The sequence below is a fragment of the Nerophis lumbriciformis genome, linkage group LG33 (assembly GCF_033978685.3).
Source record: "Nerophis lumbriciformis linkage group LG33, RoL_Nlum_v2.1, whole genome shotgun sequence".
NCBI classification, from domain to species: Eukaryota; Metazoa; Chordata; class Actinopteri; order Syngnathiformes; family Syngnathidae; genus Nerophis; species Nerophis lumbriciformis.
Genome location: NC_084580.2, coordinates 4,282,674 through 4,305,086, shown reverse-complemented (window position 1 = coordinate 4,305,086; position 22,413 = coordinate 4,282,674). Strand labels below are relative to the sequence as shown.

The 22,413-nt window shown below is 40.4% G+C and overlaps 1 protein-coding gene across 4 annotated transcripts in view; it reads right to left on the bottom strand.

The window, feature by feature from the left end:
• The window catches only part of LOC133575798 (somatomedin-B and thrombospondin type-1 domain-containing protein), an 85,440-nt gene that overhangs the window by 16,788 nt on the left and 46,239 nt on the right, over positions 1-22,413 (bottom strand). For 2 of the 4 annotated variants that reach the window (XM_061928646.1, XM_061928643.1), the window contains 2 exons: positions 12,530-12,715; positions 12,084-12,174 (listed from right to left, as the gene is read on the bottom strand). In XM_061928646.1, coding sequence (XP_061784630.1) covers positions 12,084-12,174; positions 12,530-12,715 — 277 coding nt within the window. Of the gene's footprint in view, positions 1-8,138; positions 8,681-12,083; positions 12,175-12,529; positions 12,716-22,413 lie in introns of those variants that run through there. The other 2 variants (XM_061928645.1, XM_061928647.1) reach the window with 2 other exon arrangements.

Sequence of the window (22,413 nt, the reverse complement as noted above, 5' to 3'; positions counted from 1 at the left end):
TTCAAGCAAGTTCCCGTCTTCCAAAACTTTGTTTTCACTGAGTTTATTATCAGTGTTCGGTTTCATGACAACATCAGGGACCTTTTTAATCCTCATCCTCATCCATTAGTCTTATTTTTTGAGTAATGTGTGTCCAAGCCGCTGATACTCAGTCAAAACACAGGCATCCAATGTCACTTTTAATCTTTGAGAAAGGCTGTATGGGTCATCTTGGAAAGCAGCCATGACTTTCAATCCTCGTCTTTCCAGCTCTGAGAACATAGGCAATCAGACTACAAGGACCACTTCCAAGAGTATGACTATGGTGCGTTTTTTTTACTTGGATTACAGCGGCTTTATCAGCAAAGGTCAAGTGTGCATGCTACACACGGAAACTCTGGTTCCTGTTACAAAATAAAGTAGTCTATGGCAACCTTGGCCTTGATGTGTCTCATTAAAACTTTTTGTTGCACTGTTTTGGTTGTTTTTTAGACTCAAGGTAAGAAGACCATAAAAAAACCCACATACAATTGAGGAGTTTCTACCACTATTATGCATGAGTGTTTAAAAATTAGTTTTTCCTTTTTCTTTGGCATTTTGTGGTAACAGGTGGCCCTAGTGTGTGAATGTGAGCATGAATGTGTGATGAGGTAGCAACTTGTACCCTACCTTTTTCGCCTGAGTGCAGCTGGGATCGGCTTCAGCGTCCCCAGCGATCCCGAGAGGAACAAGCGGTAGAAAATGGATGGTTGGATGGAAGGTGCTCACTTAGGATGTTCCGATCAAGGTTTTATGCTGCCGATTCCGATACCGACCAGTCATGAGTGAGAACAGCCAATACCAATATATAATATATATATATATATATATATATATATACACGTTGTGACTTGTGCAGCCCTTTGAGACACTCATGATTTAGGGCTATATAAGTCAACTTTGATTGATTGATTGCCTACTTCTAAATCCTTTTAAAATGCATTCAAAAACCGCCAACAATACTTCATTTATGTTCCGTAACCTGTATAATAACCAAGCTGTAGCGACATTGTTACTGTAAGAGCAAACATTGAGGAACTCGTTTTCTATCGTAGTCACACATTGGCATGCTTCGGTGTTAGCCGTAAAAGCTAACTACAGCAAGAGGTAAGCTAGCTTCTACAACAATTTGAGTTTGTAATGCATAACACTAAGATAAGAGACCAATTTGTACTGACTGAAAAACATGAACAGTCATATTACAGTATCTGTACAGTATTAGCCCACATTTCATGTTTTGCTTGTACACAGCTGAGCTAGCCAAACAGCAGTGTTGGGACTAACGCGTTACAAAGTAACGCATTACTGTAACGCCGTTAGTTTCGGCGGTAACTAGTAATCTAACGCGTTATTTGTTATATTCAGTAACTCAGTTACCGTTACTACATGATGCATTACTGCGTTATTTTACGTTATTTTTAATGTAGTATCGGCTAGAAACAGAAGATCTGAGTGTGTTTTATTGCAGCGCTGCGGTGGAAAAGAAGAGGCTTGCTTTGTGTGGGTGGGGCGAGGGGGGGCTCCCATAACGTAGTTGAGGGGCGCAGGGGAGACGTTCCTCCAGGGCCTATGTAATTTGGGGCTAACAACCTTCACTTTACCCGGAATTGGGTCTTAACAACTGAGGGTGAATGACGAGCCAGGTGGTTTGTTGCAACTTTGTGACTTTATTGGACGCAGCCATCCACCAAGCTAGAGCACCTGCACGCACTCACTGTCGCCGGTCCCTCACTTCTCTCGCCCACTCACTCACTGACGTCACTCACCTCGCATGCTGTCATATCTTAAAGGGCCACACACACACACACACACACACACACACACACACACACACACACACACACACACACACACACACACACACACACACACACGCTACTCTCATAACAACTAACATGACATCATGGTGAAGCCAGAAGTCGAGTGTCTTAACATTCTCACTACTTTTCTTTTGTCAAGCACAAAGAAAATTCTGGCCTGAAATAAATTGGCCCTTTGAAACCTATCTTTGTCTTTGTGTGTTGTATGTAGACCACATTGTTTGTGTGTTGTATGTAGACCACATTGCTTAGCAGAGTTCAGTGATGCAAATGCATGTCAAGTTGATCAACAGATTGTATTATTCTCCAGTGCAATAACAGTACTGAAATGTAGGTTAAAAGGGCATTAATGGGAGCCTTAAAAAAAAAAAAAGGGGGGGGGGGGGGAGAAGTAACTAAATAGTTACTTTTCACAGTAACGCATTACTTTTTGGTGTAAGTAACTAGTAACTGTAACTAATTACTGGTTTTCAGTAACTAACCCAACACTGCCAAACAGTGTATGTACTGTAGTTGTACTAACAGGCATGGCGGGCTGTGTGTATCATGATCGATATCATAGTGACTCACTAGATCAGGGGTGTCAAACTCAAATACAGACTGGGCCAAAATTTAAAACTGAACAAAGCTGCGAGCCAAGGTTGAACAAATGAACCTTTTAATAGGGACCTAAACAAGTTTTGCATTGAATATTGAACAAGCAAGGCTTATATAACTTTATAGTAACATGCAAAATCGAGTTTCAAATAATAATAATTAAAAAATATCAATGGCATATCAAATACAATTTAAATAAAAATGTAATGCCTCTTTTCTATTTGCAGCCTTCTGAGGTAAATATCAACATTAACTTTTTCCACAGGCTAATAAATTTTAAAATAAAATAATGAATAAACCAACCATTCAGGACTTTAAACTGCTCAGTTTGCAACACACTGATCTAATCTGATGTGCCCAAGCTAGATACCTGGCATCTTTTCTTGGATGCTAGTTCATTAATGTCGGGGCTCAGGCTTTGAGCTCAGCCATCTTTCATTATCGAACAAAGTTGTTCATCAGTCATTATATCTCGTCCACCCGGACCACAGTCTTGGGGGGGTGATTCAAAGGCACTAATGTTGTGTCGTTCGCGAACGATTCGTTCGAACAAACTAATCTTTTGAGTGAACGTACTGAACCGAATCACTTCATGAACTGATTCGTTCTTTTCTCAGTTCAGTTGAGCTCCGCCGCGACCATGCCGGTATGAGTGGAACTGGCGCATTCTGTGACTCACTGAACCCTCGACGACGGCAAACGACGCAGCCAGCTACTCATCATGGGGGCGGGGGGAGGGACTGAGCGAACGATTCGTTCACCGCGGATTAACGACATGAATCACTCAGTGAACGACAGAATCAGGACTCGCGAACCTACTGACACAGACAACTGACTGTGTCGTGGAGGAGGATGTCACATTGAGGCTCTCGTTCAGTCACTGTGCGCGTCGTTCATTGGGTGCTGAGGGCTTGTGTCGTTCGCGAACTGACACACACCGAGATCTGCCGCTGGGGAAGCTGTTACTGACTGACTCATGATTCGCCGACCTGCACACAGAACTGCTGCTGCAGAAGTGATTCAGGTTCACGTACTGAACTGTGCTGACTGTGGCGCTGTGTCAGTCACTCACTGCCTGGTGTACTGCATGCACAGAGCTGTGTAGGGACTCGCGTTCACCCTATTTGCTGCTTCTCCCGCGAATGTCTGCACTGTACTGTACTACGCACTGACGGTGCTCGTATAAATAACTTTAACACTGTTAGAAATAAGCGCCACACTGTGAATCCACACCAAACAAGAATGACAGACACATTTCGGGAGAACATCCGCACAGTAACACAACATAAACACAACAAAACAAATACCCAGAATCCCATGCAGCCCTAACTCTTCCGGGCTGCAATATACACCCCCGCTACCACCAACCAACCCCCCCCCCCCCCCCCCCCAACCCCCTCATGCGTTGGTTGAGGTGGGTGGGGTTGGGGGGGCGGGGGTGTATGTCTAAGCCCGGAAGAGTTAGGGCTGCATGGGATTCTGGGTATTTGTTTTGTTGTGTTTATGTTGTGTTACTGTGCGGATGTTCTCCCGAAATGTGTCTGTCATTCTTGTTTGGTGTGGATTCACAGTGTGGCGCTTATTTCTAACAGTGTTAAAGTTATTTATACGAGCACCGTCAGTGTAACCTGTATCGCTGTTGGTCAAGTATGCTTTGCATTCGCGTGTGTGCACGTGCTGAAGCCGCACATTTTATGTGACTGGGCCAGCATTCGCTGGACTGGGTGAAAAGCGGGAGGGGCACTGAAATTTGAGAGTCTCCCGGAAGGGTTGGCAAGTATGAGAATTAACGGTGAATGCGGTGTACCGCGGCACCGCTGCTGAACATAATCGGCGGGCCAGCTCTAGTGTTAATTTGATATCGCCTCAAGGGCCAGGTGAAATTACACGGCGGGCCAAATTTGGCCTGCGGGCCAGAGTTTGACACCCATGCACTAGATGGACTGTTGGTCTGGTCCAGCTGGCCGGGGAAGTTTCCTGTTGATTTTGGGAAAGCAATCCATTTATGTCGAAATAGCTTGGCTCCAAGTTCCATATTTATAGCGTCAAAATCGCTTTCATCCCCCTCTCCCGGCTCTTCCATCTGGTCCAATGTCTCACTCTTCCTCCGTGCTCGTATATTTAGCTTCAAAAGTATAAAGTTGTAAATCAGGGGTCCCCAAACTTTTTGACTCGGGGGCCGGGCTGTAATATATATATATATATATATATATATATATATATATATATATATATGTATGTGTGGGGAAAAAAATCACAAGACTATTTCATCTCTACAGGCCTGTTTCATGAGGGGGGGTACCCTCAATCATCAGGAGATTTTAATGGGAGCATTCGCATACCATGGTTTATATAGGGCACAGAGTGGGTGGGTACAGGCTGGCCTAGGGTCGTGGTGATTGGCTCATGTGTTACCTAGGAGGTGTTTCCGTCTATGGCGGCATGCTGTGACAATTTCGCTGCGCTTGTTGAGGGATGCCAGGTCTGGACGGTAAATAATAAACAGTTTCTCTTTCAAGCATAGGTTGCATCTTTTATTACCACTATTGTAAGGTGTGCTGGATGCAAGAATTTGCCATGTTATTGAATATTCAACATTATTGTCTTTGAGGTCCCAAATGTGTTTGCTGAGTTCTGTGGTATTTCGCAGGTTTTTGTTCCTGAAAGAAGCTTTGTGATTGTTCCATCTGGTTTTGAATTCTCCCTCGGTTAATCCTACATATGTGTCGGATGTGTTAATGTCCTTGCGTATTACCTTAGATTGGTAGACAACTGATATTTGTAAGCACCCCCCGTTGAGAGGGCAATCAGGTTTCTTTCGACAGTTACAGTCTTTGTTGGTTTTGGAGTCGCTCTGTCTGGGGGCCGACGGCTCATTTGCAATTGTTTTGTTGTGGTTTGAGATGATTTGTCGTATATTGTTCATGCAGCTGTAGCTCAATTTAATGTTGTTCTTGTTGAATACTTTTCTTAGGGTGTTGTCTTTGGGAAAGTGTTTGTCAATCAGATTGAGGAATTTGTGTCCAATGTTAGTTGAGACGTTTTTGCTGTATGGGGGGTTGTACCAGATGATGTCGTTTCGTTTTCTGTTCTTTTTTGGCTGGTTTCCTGGCGTGGGTTCATAGGTGAGGGTGAAATTGTACCCGCTTTCATCAAGGGCTTTTTGGTACGGGGGGGTTGCTTGGTCAAATTCAGCTTTGCTAGATGACAGCATCGATAGCCTTGTATTGATTCCGGTAGGTATTCTTTTCGTGGTGGTGGGTGGGTGGTTGCTGTCATGGTGCACGTATTGGAGTGTTGTGTTGGGTTTCGTGAATGGTTGGTAGCTGTTATTTTTCAGGTTGAAAGTGACGTCAAGGAAGTTGACGGTTTGCTTGTTGGCTTCAATCGTGATCCGTAGGCCGTTCTCTTTGAAAATTTGGCATATGCGCTTCTTGGTATTCTCGCTGCTCCTTGGCGAGGCGCGACACACTGCCAGTCCGTCATCACGGTAAATACCAAGGTTCAGATTGAGGCTAGCGAGCTGGGAGAGGAGGAAACTCCCAACGAGTTCACACGTTTCTGCTCCGTCAAAACTTCCCATAGTGACGTCAAATGTTGCATTGTTCTTTTTCGGCCCCCAGACAGAGCGACTCCAAAACCAACAAAGACTGTAACTGTCGAAAGAAACCTGATTGCCCTCTCAACGGGGGGTGCTTACAAACATCAGTTGTCTACCAATCTAAGGTAATACGCAAGGACATTAACACATCCGACACATATGTAGGATTAACCGAGGGAGAATTCAAAACCAGATGGAACAATCACAAAGCTTCTTTCAGGAACAAAAACCTGCGAAATACCACAAACACATTTGGGACCTCAAAGACAATAATGTTGAATATTCAATAACATGGCAAATTCTTGCATCCAGCACACCTTACAATAGTGGTAATAAAAGATGCAACCTATGCTTGAAAGAGAAACTGTTTATTATTTACCGTCCAGACCTGGCATCCCTCAACAAGCGCAGTGAAATTGTCACAGCATGCCGCCATAGACGGAAACACCTCCTAGGTAACACATGAGCCAATCACCACGCCCCTAGGCCAGCCTGTACCCACCCACTCTGTGCCCTATATAAACCATGGTATGCGAATGCTCCCATTAAAATCTCCTGATGATTGAGGGTACCCCCCTCATGAAACAGGCCTGTAGAGATGAAATAGTCTTGTGATTTTTTTCCCACACATACATATATTGCGCTCTACTACGGTATCGAGCACTATTTTTTGGATAACCTTATTAAGACATATATATATATATATATATATATATATATATATATATATATATATATATATATATATATATATATATATATTTATTTATATATATATATATATATATATATATATATATATATATATATATATATATATATATATATATATATATTCCGACCGTGATGATGTCACGTTATCGATGGGTAAATGCATTTTTAGACAATATGATTTGCCTGCGTGGCTAGGAGACACAGAGAGTAACAGCCGGTAGAACATTGATTAGAAAGGACAGATAAAAAAAAAAAAAATAATAATAAAAAAACATTATTAATTTTTTTTAACTTGGGACTTCCCGCGGGTCGGGTTTTGGACGCTGGTGCAAAAATAGTACTCTTCATTGTCTGTTACCAAGTCTGCCATGATTAGAAAACACACTGGTGTTTGATGTTGCCAGAAATCAGACGTGCGCTGCTATTAAAACATAAATCAGTGCGCGGAAGAAATCAGTCCTGGAAATGATTTAAATGATCAAAATACGGTATATATTGAACGTATTACATATTGTTATGAGCATTGTGACGATCTGTCACTTCGCTTCTGTAAGTGTTTTTTTGTTTTGTGTTTGTTTCCTGCGTGTCTCCTCTGGGCACTCGTTTTCCTCACCTGTCCCTGATTGGCAGCCAGGCGCGCCAGTCGGGCTGCTGCTTGTGCCTGCCTCGCCAGTTCCTCAGGGCTCGAGGATTAATGACTATGTTTGAGAACCTTTTACATGCATGACTGCTTCTCTACTGTTTAATTATATTAAAATCATCTTACCAGCGCATCGATCTCCTGTTTCCTGCATCTTGGGGTCACAACTACTGCAGCCGTGCGAGTTCACGACAAGCATGTCTGTTAGTGTTACTACATTATATATAGACTTCCATCCATCCATTTTCTACCGCTTGTCCCTTTCGGGGTCGCGAGTGCTGCTGGAGCCTATCTCGGCTGCATTCGGGCGGAAGGCGGTGTACACCATGGACAAGTCGCCACCTCATCGCAGGGCCAACACAGATAGACAGACAACATTTGCACTGTGTATGTAAAACGTTGCTGGAGAGTTTTGAAGTTGGTTTAGAGGGCTTTGAAGGCGGCAATGGTGACTCCCATTAACCGCATCTTTCAAGCCTTTTTTCACATCTTTAAAATATTTAAAGACGTGCGTTCTTGACTCTCATAACGATTGTGAACGATAGGCAACATTTTAGAAAGGTGCAGTTCCCCTTTAAATGTGCCTAAAATAGCAACACTGCACAAAAACAAGTTTGGTCCAAATTAATTTTTTTTTACCATCATTAACCATTGAAATGCCACTTTTTAAATGGATTATCTTGACATATCTGGACTACTGGATTTCATTATGTTTTTAATTCAATAGATGGTTGTTACTTATTCCCATTTACTGATGAAAAAGTTGTTAAAAGGTGTTACGGTACATCGGGGAAGAAGGAGACGGCACAGATGCAGGGACGCCGTTTAGCTCTATTATTACAATATTATGAAATGTGAAACTTAATCCAAATATGTGTATGGTGTGACTATGTGTAGCGATTAACATAGTCGTGTTACCAGGAGTGTTGAACGAGGTGCGGAAGTCCAAGAGGGCAAGGCAAGCTCTGAGATCCAGGGACAGGCAGGAGGTCAGGGGCAAGAGCTAAGCGTCAAAAGTCCGTGTCCAGGCGGGAGGTCGAGATCCAAAAGGGCAGCCAGGGAACCACAGGGAATACGGGGAGACGAGACACACAGCTCATTATCAGGAAACGGAGGAATGCTGTGAATGGGAACAGGTAGCTACGTGCTGGCCCGTAACACAGGTTTGCACTGGCTTAAGAAGCCGCGGTGTCTCATCAGCTTCAGGTGTGCAGGTTGCTGATTGATTGCAGCCGCCTGCTGCAGCAGGAGTGGCGCGTGCAGGTGAATGCGCATTGGAATACGCCCGGGCTGTGACAACAGGACAATTTTTATCAGTATTTAGCACAAAGTGCTGCCCCACAATACCCGAAATTTTAAAAATCAAAACTACATTTCCTGCAATTGGGTGCATTTCTACAATATATTTGACCTTTTGATGTATTCTCATCTACCAACCTCTTTTGGCCGTCTTTTTGACACTTCCATACATGTCCCATGTATTGTACCACAGTATCTTTTGGGTTTTTTTTAGTAGGTCATTTACAAACATTATTATCATTGAAAATGTACCGTACGATTCTATACCATGCATGCAAATAACTCAGAAAACGTTTCCTATTTGGCAACTCTATCCTGTTGCCACGCCACCTCGGGTAATATGCTTTCGGTGTTGTGACCTCCGTTTAGACCCGTCACGTCAAAAATATATCATCTCGCTGACTATTGATGAATACTCTAGAACTACAACTGGTTCGAAACTTACAGTGTTGGATTGTAATCATCCAAATATGATTAGCAGCAAAGTGGACAGACGTCAAAGTTGTGGCTCAGAAAGCGAACGGAGGCGGCAACCAGTAAGCTGGCAAGATGACGCTAACTATGCTAACTAGCGAGCTTGTTCTGGCACCCCTGCAAGTACCTGCGGCTGAGGAAAGTGTTCAGCAAATGTTGTTTAGAGACATTTTTTGATATGTAACAGGTTTACATAAATCACCCAACCTTTGTTATTGTTAGAGTTCCTGTGTTGTTGCACTGAGAAGCCACGGATGTATAGCTACTTCTCGATTGCTCATAAGAAAACAAAGTCTCTATGTCATTAAAACAATTAGCTTCATCTTTTGACACTCTTACTCCTGTCCTTACACACCAAAATGTTTCATTTAAAAAGCGCAGAATTTATATTTTGAGGCGAAAATTCATGTTTAAAAAAATTTCAAATTTCACATGTCTGCTTTTAAAGCATGCAGCAACATTTTAACTCATTTTAAAACATTTTCTGAAGCTGAAATTATTTTTTTCCGGAATTGTATTATATATGGAGTATATTGTGGACAAATTTGAAAACAGGGAGTAAACAAAAGTGTTAGCAATTGCTATGAAAAGGAAAAGGGGTGGGATTAAATAAGCTCTGCTTCTTCCTTCTCCTTTTCATACATGTTGAAAAGAAAAACTGGAAATTGTGATGTATCTTGTTGTAATTGGAATTGTAAACTGAAACCATAAACCATTAGTGAGCATCATGCTGATGTAGCTAAAAAATATTGAAACATTTTTCACTAATTTTTCAAAAAAGGTTTTTACTAGTTGACATTTATTGGACTATAGGTTTTTAAAAAATGTGTAAAGAATCAATAACCATGATATGACAGTTTGGATTTTGTTCTTTAGTTTCCTGTGTATGGTATCATTTCCTGTCCTGGTGCTCTTGTTTTTAGTACTTCCTGTTGGACTCCTTGTGTTGCTGCACCTTCACTTTCTGCTTAGTTTCCTTGCCAGCACACCTGTTTTCTATTGGTCAATCAAGTCTATTTAGGATCACCTGTTGCTCCTTGCCAGTGCTGGACCTGTGCCTTATGTCTGTGTGCATGAGTTAAACTGAGATCATTTGAAGGAGCCTCAGTTATCTGTAACTGTTTTACTTGATGACCATACTCTCATTTTAATGTGCAATGTGAATGTTATTGTATGTGTACCTTTGCTACCTCTTGGCCAGGACTCCCTTGAAAAAGAGGATTTTAATCTCAATGGGATTTTTTCCTGGTTAAATAAAAAAATAAAATAATAATAATATATATATGTATATATATATATATATATATATATATATATATATATATATATATATATATATATACATATATATGCTGCCACGAAGTGCCTTGCACTAGCCTTTTCGTTTCTGCTGTTTTATGCTATTAAAGTGAGCAATCAAATTAACTGACCTGCATGCCGCCTTCTGTCTCTGCACCCTGGGGTCACGCCATCAGGACCGTGACATAATGTTCACTTTTGTGTCGATGGCTTAACCGCTGAACGGATCATTTTTATTTCCATCACTTTGGATTGGAAAAATTGTTTTTGCGATCTGAACAAAATTCTTCAAGAGCGTCCTGGAATGGCTTGTGTTCCATGTTTAAGATTTCACTTTTTAGGCTCGCCTAATGGGCCAAATCTGACCTGCATAACATGGCCCAAATAATGAAACCGGTCAACTTTACAGAAAATGTCATATTATTGGTGGTATACTTAGTGAGTGGGCGATAGCTCAATCGGTATGATTTTTTAAACAAGGGCACCTACGTTCATATCCCGGTGAGGGTATGTGCATAGTTACATACATTACAATTGTTGTTTTTATTGAATTATTTATATTTGCATATTTACACTATATTGCCAAAAGTATTTGGCCACCTGCCTTGACTCACATATGAACTTGAAGTGCCATCCCATTCCTAACCCATATGGTTCAATATGATGTCGGTCCACCTTTTGCAGCTATTACAGCTTCAACTCTCTGGGAAGGCTGTCCACAAGGTTGCGGAGTGTGTTTATAGGAATTTTCGACCATTCTTCCAAAAGCGCATTGGTGAGGTCACACACTGATGTTGGTCGAGAAGGCCTGGCTCTCAGTCTCCGTTCTAATTCATCCCAAAGGTGTTATATCGGGGTCAGGTCAGGACTCTGTGCAGGCCAGTCAAGTTCATCCACACCAGACTGTGCACTGGTGCACAGTCATATTGGAAGAGGAAGGGGCCCGCTCCAAACTGTTCCCACAAGGTTGGGAGTGTAGAATTGTCCAACATGTTTTGGTATCCTGGAGCATTCAAAGTTCCTTTCACTGGAACTAAGGGGCCAAGCCCAACTCTTGAAAAACAACCCCACACCATAATTTCTCCTCCACCAAATTTAACACTCGGCACAATGCAGTCCGAAATGTACCGTTCTCCTGGCAACCTCCAAACCCAGACTCGTCCATCAGATTGCCAGATGGAAAAGCGTGATTCATCACTCCAGAGAACACGTCTCCACTGCTCGAGTGTCCAGTGGCGACGTGCTTTACAGCACTGCATCCGACGCTTTGCATTGGACTTGGTGATGTATGGCTTAGATGCAGCTGCTCAGCCATGGAAACCCATTCCATGAAGCTCTCTGCGTACTGTACGTGGGCTAATTGGAAGGTAACATACATTTTGGAGCTCTGTAGCAACTGACAGTGTGCAGAAAGTCGGCGACCTCTTTGCACTATGCGCTTCAGCATCCGCTGACCCCTCTCTGTCAGTTTACCATGGGTAGCCAAATACTTTTGGCAATATAGTTTATATGTTTATATGTATATTATTTATTTTAATTTTTAAACAACACTGGCCCTCACAGTGTCTGCTGTAAAAAACAAAAGGTTGGTATAGAAAGAAGTGCAATTTGTATATCTTACCTGGCCTTCGCCTCCTTTATCAGCATGTGAGGCCTCCTCCAAGGGTCCTTAAAGTTCCTCTGGAAGGAATCTGGAAGGATCTTTGCCACCTCTGCAGGTCAAAGGAAACAAGTTGGCTCGCATCGTAAATCAAATTGCATGATGGCATTAAGGGAGTAAAAAAAATCCTTCATCATGTGACCCAAAAGAGGAAGGGATGTCAAGTTAAGTTTGCCTATGAATCTGCCCTGAGAGTGTTTGTCTGCGGAGTGGTGTTTAATTCCTGGGGAAATGATGCAACACAGCTGCAGACGAGGCCTTAGAAGCGGTCGTGTTGCTTATTACACAGTACGGTATACAAGCTGTAATAGATCTCAAAGTGGCCCGGAGGAAGGCGACAACAGAGGGCTTTAATACGTAACAGAGATGTCCTAGCAGGGGAGGAAAAACGGTCTTGTTTTTCTTACCTTTCGCTGTGCTGCATATTTCGTTGTTTCCGAAGCACCCTCGGCGCTGTTTGAGGTCCGGGCAGGGGGTGCCTCCGTTTCGAGGAGGGACGGACACTTGGCGGCTTCTTTCGGTGCTGCCCACCCCGCATGGAGACGTGCATGAGGACCAGAGACCCCATGAGCCCACCACACAGTCAATGGCTGCTAGGGAAGCACATATAGACAAGAAATCAGGAACAACAAAACAATTAAAGCACAACCTTCAAACAATTTATTTAAGGTATGTATAGATCAGGGGTCGGCAACCCAACATGTTGAAAGAGCCATATTGGACCAAAAATACAAAAAACTAATCTGTCTGGAGCCACAAAAAGTTAAAAGCCTTATAATGAAGGCAACACATTAAGTAAGTGTCTCAGAGGGTTAGATAACTCCTGGAAATTCCTGGCCTAAAAACTGCCAAAGGTATAGATGTGTGTGCCCAAGTTAAAGGAAAGGACAGGCTGTCTTCTTGTAATGGATTTATCACAATCTTTGCGAGCTGGTTAACGTTTGCTGTGGTGTGGAACAACATGGCACACAATCAGAAATGCGACCAATATTACATACACATAAGGTGTCATGAGGCATGCAAATATAAAGTAAATACATAGAGGGCATAAGTAAAGGAGATTACATTAAATCAAATATACCTACAAACGAGGCATAATGATGCAATATCTACGCACAGCATAAAATGTTTGGTGGACAAAATGAGACAAAGACAGAGTGGCATAAAACACGTCTCTTTCTGTGGCAGTGACGGAGAAAGTTGTACACGTGAACTAACTACGGTAAGTCCAAGGACCACCAAAATGAGTAGGACAAAACGGCGATGGCCAAATACTGCCATCAGTGAAGCATAAACACAAACATATTAAACAGTGGGCTTTCTAACAATTAGGAAGGTTTGTGTTATGTTTGTCCTCCTACAGAAACATTATTAAAACAACATATATTTTTCCCCCATCTTTTTCCATTTTTGAAAAAGCTCCAGGGAGCCACTAGGGCAGTGCTAAAGAGCCGCATGCAGCCGGTATAGATAATGAAATTATCCAACAAGTTAAAGAGACAAAGTATTTAGGAATAATTCTTGACAATAATCCAATAATAAAATAGTGTGTGTAAAAAGGTTGAGTCAAATAAATTCAAACTGCTTTCTTTTTATTAGAAGAGAACTGTCTCGTCAAGCTGCTCTGTTGTATTTATACGCAATGATATTCTCTCATTTCTCTTATTGTCTGACCTCATGGTCGCTAACTTCAGTCATATCTCTGTACAACCAGGCAGTCAAGGTATTTTAAAGAAAACCTGTAAGGTGGCATCATTGTGATGTCATTAAGAAACACAAGATGTTTACATTTGAAAATGTTGTAAATTTTATAACAGTGAAATTGTTTTTAAATGTCTAACTAATCATGTGCCACCGCTGGTCTCTAATATAAAGTTAAAGTTAAAGTCCCAACGATTGTCTCACACACACTGGATGTGGTGAAATTTGTCCTCTGCATTTGACCCATCCCCATGTTCACCCCCTAGGAGGTGAGGGGATCAGTGAGCAGCAGCGTGTGCCATGCTCGGGAATCATTTGGTGATTTAACCCCCAATTCCAACCCGTGATGCTGAGTGCCAAGCAGAGAGGCAATGGGTCCCATTTTTTGTAGTCTATGGTATGACTCGGCCGGGGTTTGAACTCACAACCTGCCAGTCTCAGGGCGGACACTCTAACCACAAGGTGTCAATATGGCTGTCAGACGTCAAGGCTCTCGCAGACCTAACATCAGATTATCAGTCAGTGGGGACTGTGTGGTTCCTAAATTCAGAACATCTTTTGGACAATCCACTTTTTCCTCTAACGGAGCCAGACTGAGGAACACTCTTCCCACTGAATTGAATCTGCAAACCGACCTAAACATCTCCACCAGAGGTCTGAAACTGTAGCAGATATAACATCAAAGTTGTACGCATTATTAATGTATTGTAAATTTGATTAAGTGTATATTTTGTAACATATTAACACATATTTTATATCCTATGAGCATCCTGTGGACAGGTGTTGAACATTAGCATTTTTTTTGCTATCGCACTAAAGGCAGTGCATCTGGTTTGTCCCATGTAACTGTTATGTCCATATCAAATACAAAGAAATATTAATATATTAAGACACACATTAGGTACACTTTTACCAGCTCATTCGCATTAGTTTACTGTAGTGGTGTACAATAGTCGTACATTCATCATACTCTGTCATGCACATTCCACTGCATGATACGCAGACTATTGAATTGTGATTAATCACAGTTAACTACTTGCTTGCAAGTGTCTATCTATGACACCTGCAAGTGAAATGTGCATACATATACATATATATATATACATATATATATATATATATATATATGTATTGGGGCTGCCAGAGTTTAAATAGGATCATTTACAAAATAATAAACAAACAAAACCATATCATATTTGTTTAAATTGACAGCGCCATGATTCATGTCAATCCACCTCGTGCAACAGCTCTCCAAGGAGTGAACACTCTTAACTGCACACTAATGAATAGATTTAATCTAATGCAGGTGTTAGCTTTGGAAATGAAAATATATAGGGAGATTCCATAATTGTTTTTTCAGAACTGATTGGATTCCATTTTTATTTTCACTCTGATTGATCTAAAACATGAAACTGTTACTAACTACCACAATGTGTATTCTTTATTTTGTTTAGTGTTTATTAAACCAAACAAGTTGCCATTTGAAATGACTACAGTTTTGTGTCATGTTTGGTATCTCTTTTTGCCAAGGGTTGTTTATTAGTTAAGGTTTAGTGTTTCCTACACTGACATGCCACAAACATAATAATGTCTTCTATTGTTCTATTGTGTTACTGCTAAAGTATTTTACTGTATACATTATACAACTGGCGACTTGTCCCGGGTGTTCCCCGCCTTCCGCCCGAATGCAGCTGAGATAGGCTGCAGCACCCCCCGCCACCCCGAGAGGGACAAGCGGTAGAAAATGGATGGACATTATACAGTAAGTGGTATTCAACCTTTCCACATATCTTCAATAACAAAATGATTAGCATGCGGACTGTCTATTTTCTGTGCACATTAAGTAATGTAAAGACTAGAAAAACTCAGTGGTTGAGTACAATAAAAACGTACAAATAGTAACTGGTCTGAAATTGACATACACTCATACTGGGTCTGAACGTTCGATTTATTATGGCCCCTTTATGATTTATTTGAACCTTTTTGTCAGATTTAATGTATTAGAAATGTTCTCTCACATGTCGTCTGCCTCATAATACAAAGGTCCTGAGTTCAATCCCGGGCTCAGGATCTTTCTGTGCGGAGTTTGCATGTTCTCCCTTTTACTGTAATAAGCTGTGCTGAATGTTCCAGAATGTATTTTAACTTGACAAGGCCAAGTCCTATTAACTTATCATCTATAATAATGATTGACTGCAGATGGTAGTTTCTAAAATAATGTTTTATACAGCACAGCACAGCAGACAAACCAATACTCAGAATAATGTGAAAGTCAAAGGAACTCTGAAGATCGAAGGAAGAAGAATTGCAGGTTTAGTTGGAAAAGTCAAACAAACATCATGCGGATTCGTAAAACGCTGTCGCAACGGTGAAATCATCGCCTCAGGTAAGAGGGTGGTGACCAAGTCAACAAATGGCTCATTAACTTCCACTAATGTCAAGATCATACTTAGGAAGTCTGCAAGCGGTCACACAAGTGGCCCCCACTCAAAGGAAAACTGGTGAACTCTCTGGTTTCGCTCAGCGTCACACTTCAACACACACACACACACACACACTCACACACACACACACACACACACACACACACACACACACACACACACACACACACACACACACACACACACACACTTGTATTTCTTACCTTCTTGCTACCTCCGAAAAATGCCTACCTCTTTAGGACCACCCTTTCTAGATATATACATAGATCTATTTACAACATTAATAATATATACATACTGCGTAAATATAAAAAAAGGTAAACTTTTAGTAATTTTTTGTTGATAACTGGTTTTTAATCGTCATTATTTACTTCAAGTTATTACAGTATGTCTCTATTTACATATTTATTTGTATTTATGCTTATTAATTTTGGCCAAAGGGGGCGCATTTCCATTTCTTACACACACTTGTTATTACATATGTTGGCCAGAAGGGGAGCACTTTTAAAACCGACACGCAGTCAATTTGAAAAATCGCTCCTTTTTTGGGACCACCCTAATTTTGATAGATTTCACCACCAGGGGTGCAAATGAGACATTATCTATTAGATGCAATGGCTTTCCGTATTGGGACCATGATTTTGGTCCTAACTTCTTCACCAGTCCTCAAATGGAAGGTACTTTTCCTTGTTGATGTCTCAAGAAGGGTAGAAATACAAGCACACACATACACACACACACACAGAAGCAGCAATCAGTCATCCAATTGAGGCGGCCGAAATAGCTAATGACATCAATCTAACTAAAGAGGAAGTTGTGTTAGTTAAATGGTGGCTCTGATCAAAGCGAGGCGACTTCTAGCAGTAATCAGACTTTAAGATTTAATAACAGCAGACATCCTACAGCCGACCTCCTTTGGAGAGAGAGGAAGTACTACACACCAGAGGTGTAGACTCGAGTCACATGACTTGGACTCGAGTCAGACTCGAGTCATGAATTTGATGACTTTAGACTCGACTTGACAAAATGTAAAGAGACTTGCAACTCGACTTAGACTTTAACATTGTGACTTCACTTGGACTTGAGCCTTTTGACTTGACGTGACTTGCCACTTTCCCCAAAATCCAAAGCTTAAAAAGTTATTTGGGAGCGCTCCGTATTTTTCATTTTCTTCGTCTGTGTCGGTCAGCGTGTTGTTTGTCAGCTGGTGTGCTCTCAGTACAACAGCCAATCAAATTAGATCTACGTTGTTTTCATCACACAGCATTCATCCAATCAAATTGCAGGAGAACAACACGACAGTGAGAAACAATTATGCCAAAGTTGGTTTCGTTCGGGTATAAAAACTACGACTTGGTCAACAAAAAACGAATTGCCGTATGCAAATCACGCAGTTCGAATATTACAGACGGAGACGCAACAACTTCCAACTTCGTTCGACATTTGAAGTTGCACAAAGAAGGGTAAGTTTTGAATGTAAGATAACGTTTATTGGCTAAGTAACGTGATTTTAATTTGCTGTGTAGTTAAATCAGCGAGGCTGCAAACTCACTGCTAACGTTATAACCATAGACATCTTATAAGTAGACGCAGACGAGACGCGGGGCCGCCATCTTGGAGTGGTGATCCGCTCCACTCAGTGCAATTCATTTGGCAGGAGCAATGAACTGTCAGCGCATTTAATTCATTTTACCTCACTGAATACCACTGATTTTCACGCCCTTTTTTGTCATACGTGTAGCTATGATAACAGACACATGTTTTGGCATGTTTTATTATTCATGGTTTGCTTAACAGTAATGTAATATTCTTATACGCTATAAGTGACCAGACATCCGAGATCGAAACTGGGAATATAATCCCAGAGAAGGGGGAAAAAACGGTAAACTATTTTTAAATTGAAGAAACAATATGATTAGGTTACATATACATGCGTATATCCTACATAAACAATGTATGAATACATTAGATATCTATATATCTTAGGGACCTATAGACTGTATCTCTGTTGCTTCAGCAGCAGAGAGTTTATTCTGTCTTGACACTTTGTATTGATATTTTCTATTACATTCTTCCCTTAAATGATAATGTTTGCAGTGATTGTTTTATATGTATTTTTTATGTATGCCGCTTTGGATAAAAGCGTCTGCCAAATACTTAAACATATATAAACACCTGAAAGTCTTTATATCAGCTAAAACCACCAATCTGTTTCACTGGATTCAGAATAAAGCCAAATTCTGTCTTACCCAACAATGTTAGTATTTGAATATTGTTACTTGATGACTTATTCCTGGTTACAATTATACTGTTAAGAAAGAATTGTCTTATACTTTGCCTAAAATGAGAATGCATCATAATCAGTGGCGGCTTGTGAATTTTGTTTTAGGTGGGGCTGAAAGTTTGTAAACCACACCCCTGTAGGGGCGTCATCCTCCACCAGAAGATTTCTTTGTGATTTTCACATACAAATATTGAAGATCTTTGCTCCTTCTCAACTCTGTGGTAATATTATTTTCATAAAATACAACCAATAGTACGTTAATGTTAAATCTTACTTGTGAAAAGTAATCCCCCGATTCCTATTTTCAACAGTCCGCTCATTTGAGTAGGAAAACGCTGAACACCAGCCCGGCATCTTTGTTTTCTACCTGTCAACTGTCAGTTTAGGCTGCTCGCCGGCTCCTCATCACCACTTCAAGATGGCAGCCAAATTGCTCACGTCACAGCAACCAATGCTGCATCTACTTATAAGATGTCTATGGATAACGTCATTGCAAACACGGCAATCTGTTGCATCCACTGCAGTTCGCTACCTTATTCATACTTTTTGTCAAGTGATTTTTTTTAAGCAGGGTTGCATGAGGTACCTACACATAACGCTACGTTAGTCAATGTATCATACACAGTAACGTAACGTTAGACGGCGGTCAGCAGCACCGCGTATTTTAGCCACCTACAAAAAGACAAACATAGTCAAATAAAGGTCAGTGAAAATGTATACTATATTAAGAACATGTGTACATATTGCATAGGGCCCTGCCATCTAAAAAGTACAACTCTGTTCATTGTTTTGTTCATGTATTTGTTATGTTTTTCATGTGTACACACACATAAACACACATACAGTATGAGATGAGATCAATGAGATAAGGTAAGAACAGGACAAAAACTGCTGTGGAACTAGTTACAATGCAATATGCCATGGAAATACAATGTTAACACTTTTGTGCAAATAAGTACAGTTGCACTTGTTTTTTCAAATGTGTTTATTCTGTAAAGGAATGAGTTACATGTTTAAAATGACTGGTTAATAGTGCTATTTTAAAGTGCAATGTCACCACTATCTTTTTACCTGCAATTTCAAATGCACTTGTTTTAATAAATAAATACAGCGTTTTAAAAGCATACACAATCTGTGTAAATACATTAGTCTGTGGTTAAAACGACTTGAAAGGACTCGAAACTCAAAATGCAGGACTTGGGACTTGACTTTAGACTTTCCAGTCTTGACTTTGGACTCGACTCGGGACTTGCCTGTCTTGACTCGGGACTTGACTCGAGACTTGAGGGCAAAGACTTGAGACTTACTTGTGACTTGCAAAGCAATGACTTGGTCCCACCTCTGCTACACACTTCATCAACACTTTCAAAAAAGGTAAGAGGAGCTACACATTGTACAGAAATATACACACATTTGTAGATGATTAACCATGATTTGAGATGTGGATCTGGTCAGTATTCTATACGTCCGACCTGTCTTACTTGCATCATGTGCAAGAACCCCATTGATTTTTGATTCACCGCAGGCAGGACAAACAGCATCAGTCCAATTAATATCTACCATAACTAGGGATGTCCGATAATGGCTTTTTGCCGATATCCGATATTCCGATATTGTCCAACTCTTTAATTACTGATACCGATATCAACCGATATACAGTCGTGGAATTAACACATTATTATGCCTAATTTGGACAACCAGGTATGGTGAAGATAAGGTACTTTTTTTTTAAAAACTAATAAAATAAAATAAGATAAATAAATTAAAAACATTTTCTTGAATAAAAAAGAAAGTAAAACAATATAAAAACAGTTACATAGAAACTAGTAATTAATGAAAATTAGTAAAATTAACTGTTAAAGGTTAGTACTATTAGTGGACCAGCAGCACGCACAATCATGTGTGCTTACGGACTGTATCCCTTGCAGACTGTATTGATATATATTGATATATAATGTAGGAACCAGAATATTAATAACAGAAAGAAACAACCCTTTTGTGTGAATGAGTGTGAATGAGTGTAAATGGGGGAGGGAGGTTAGTTTTGGTTGGTGCACTAATTGTAAGTGTATCTTGTGTTTTTTTATCTTGATTTAATAAAACAAATAAATAAATAAATTAAAAAAAAACAAAAAACGATACGATAATAAAAAAAACGATACCGATAATTTCCGATATTAAAATTTAACGCATTTATCGGCCGATAATATCGGCAAGCCGAAATTATCGGACATCTCTAACCATAACTGAATAATTATCACTCTGCACAATCGTCCACACACCTGCAGGGATTATTATCCTATGCCCAAGCACACAAAGAAAAATCGTGTTGTTTTAAAAAAACATCTAACCCAGGGGTCGGCAACCCAAAATGTTGAAAGAGCCATATTTGACCGAAAATAATAATTAAAAATAAAAATCTGTCTGGAGCGGCAAAAACATTTAAAGTCTTATATACGTGTTATAATGAAGGCAACACATGATGTAAGTGTCTATATTAGCTATATTAGCCTACTATCAAAGGCTGACGCAAATCTTCGTTGACAGAAATGTTGTATTTTAATTGTTATTCTACACATTTTTACAACATTGGAAATCATTAGTCAAATGGAGGCTTCTCACAGGATGAGATAACTCCTGGAAATAGGTTTAAATGTGTGTGTCCAAGTTAAAGGAAACGCAGGCTGTCTTCTTCTAATGGAGTTATTACAATCTTTGCAAGCTGGGTAACATTTGCTGTGGTCTGGAACAACATGGCACACACACAACACAGACATGCAGCCAATATTACATAAAGATAATGTGTCATGAGACAAATAAATACACAGAGGACATAAGTAAAGGAAATTAAATGAGCTCAAATGTAACTAAAAATGAGGCATAATGATGCAATATGTACATACAGCCAGCCTATTTAGCATGTTAGCACCGATTAGCTCGCAGTCACGCACTGACCAAATATGCCTGATAAGGACTCCAGCAAATCAATAACATCAACAAAGCGCACCTTTGTGCATTCACGCACAGCATAAAATGTTTGGTTGACAAAATGAGACAAAGAAGGAGTAGCATAAAACACGTCTTTCCGTGGCAGCATCGGAGAAACTTGTACATGTAAACAACTACGGTGAGTTCAAGGATCGCTGAAATTAGGACAAAACGGTGCTCACCAAATACTCTCATCACTGAAGCATGTTTAATATAAACAGTGGGATTTCTAACAATTAGGAATGTTTGTGTCATGTCTGTTCTCCTACAGAAAGTATATTAAAACAAAAAATATATTTTTTTCTTCATCTTTTTCCATTTTCACACATCTCTGAAAGAGGTCCAGGCAGCCACTAGGACGGCGCTAAAGAGCCGCGGGTTGCTGACCCTCGATCTAACCCAAAGCACTAAAGGTATAGCTGCTATCAAAGTTCAAATCCTTTTCCAACAATCAACTATTTGCAATTTTCGCATTTTCTTCCAGCTTTCAGAGATTATTTCCTCGAAGTCCTGTCCCACTAACATAGATTGTCAAAAGTCAAACATTGTCCCTATAACTAGAGAACTAAACGCTGAGTTGCAATGGTCCCGCCCACAAATTTAGCAACACCTCATTAGTTACGTACTGTAAATATTTGCAGAGGTGGTTAGTAACGCACTACATTTACCCTGCTATGTTGAATTAACTAACGTTTTGGATAAATTGTACTTGCCACTTTAATGCAACATAAAGTATGTTTCACTTTTACTTGAGTATTTTTGTGAAGAAGAAACACTACCTAATTTTACTGTGTTGTATTGAATTTCAATCCGATCGCTACACTTTTTATAATCATAGTTATTCATAATCTATTAATTACTGCTTGCAAAGAGG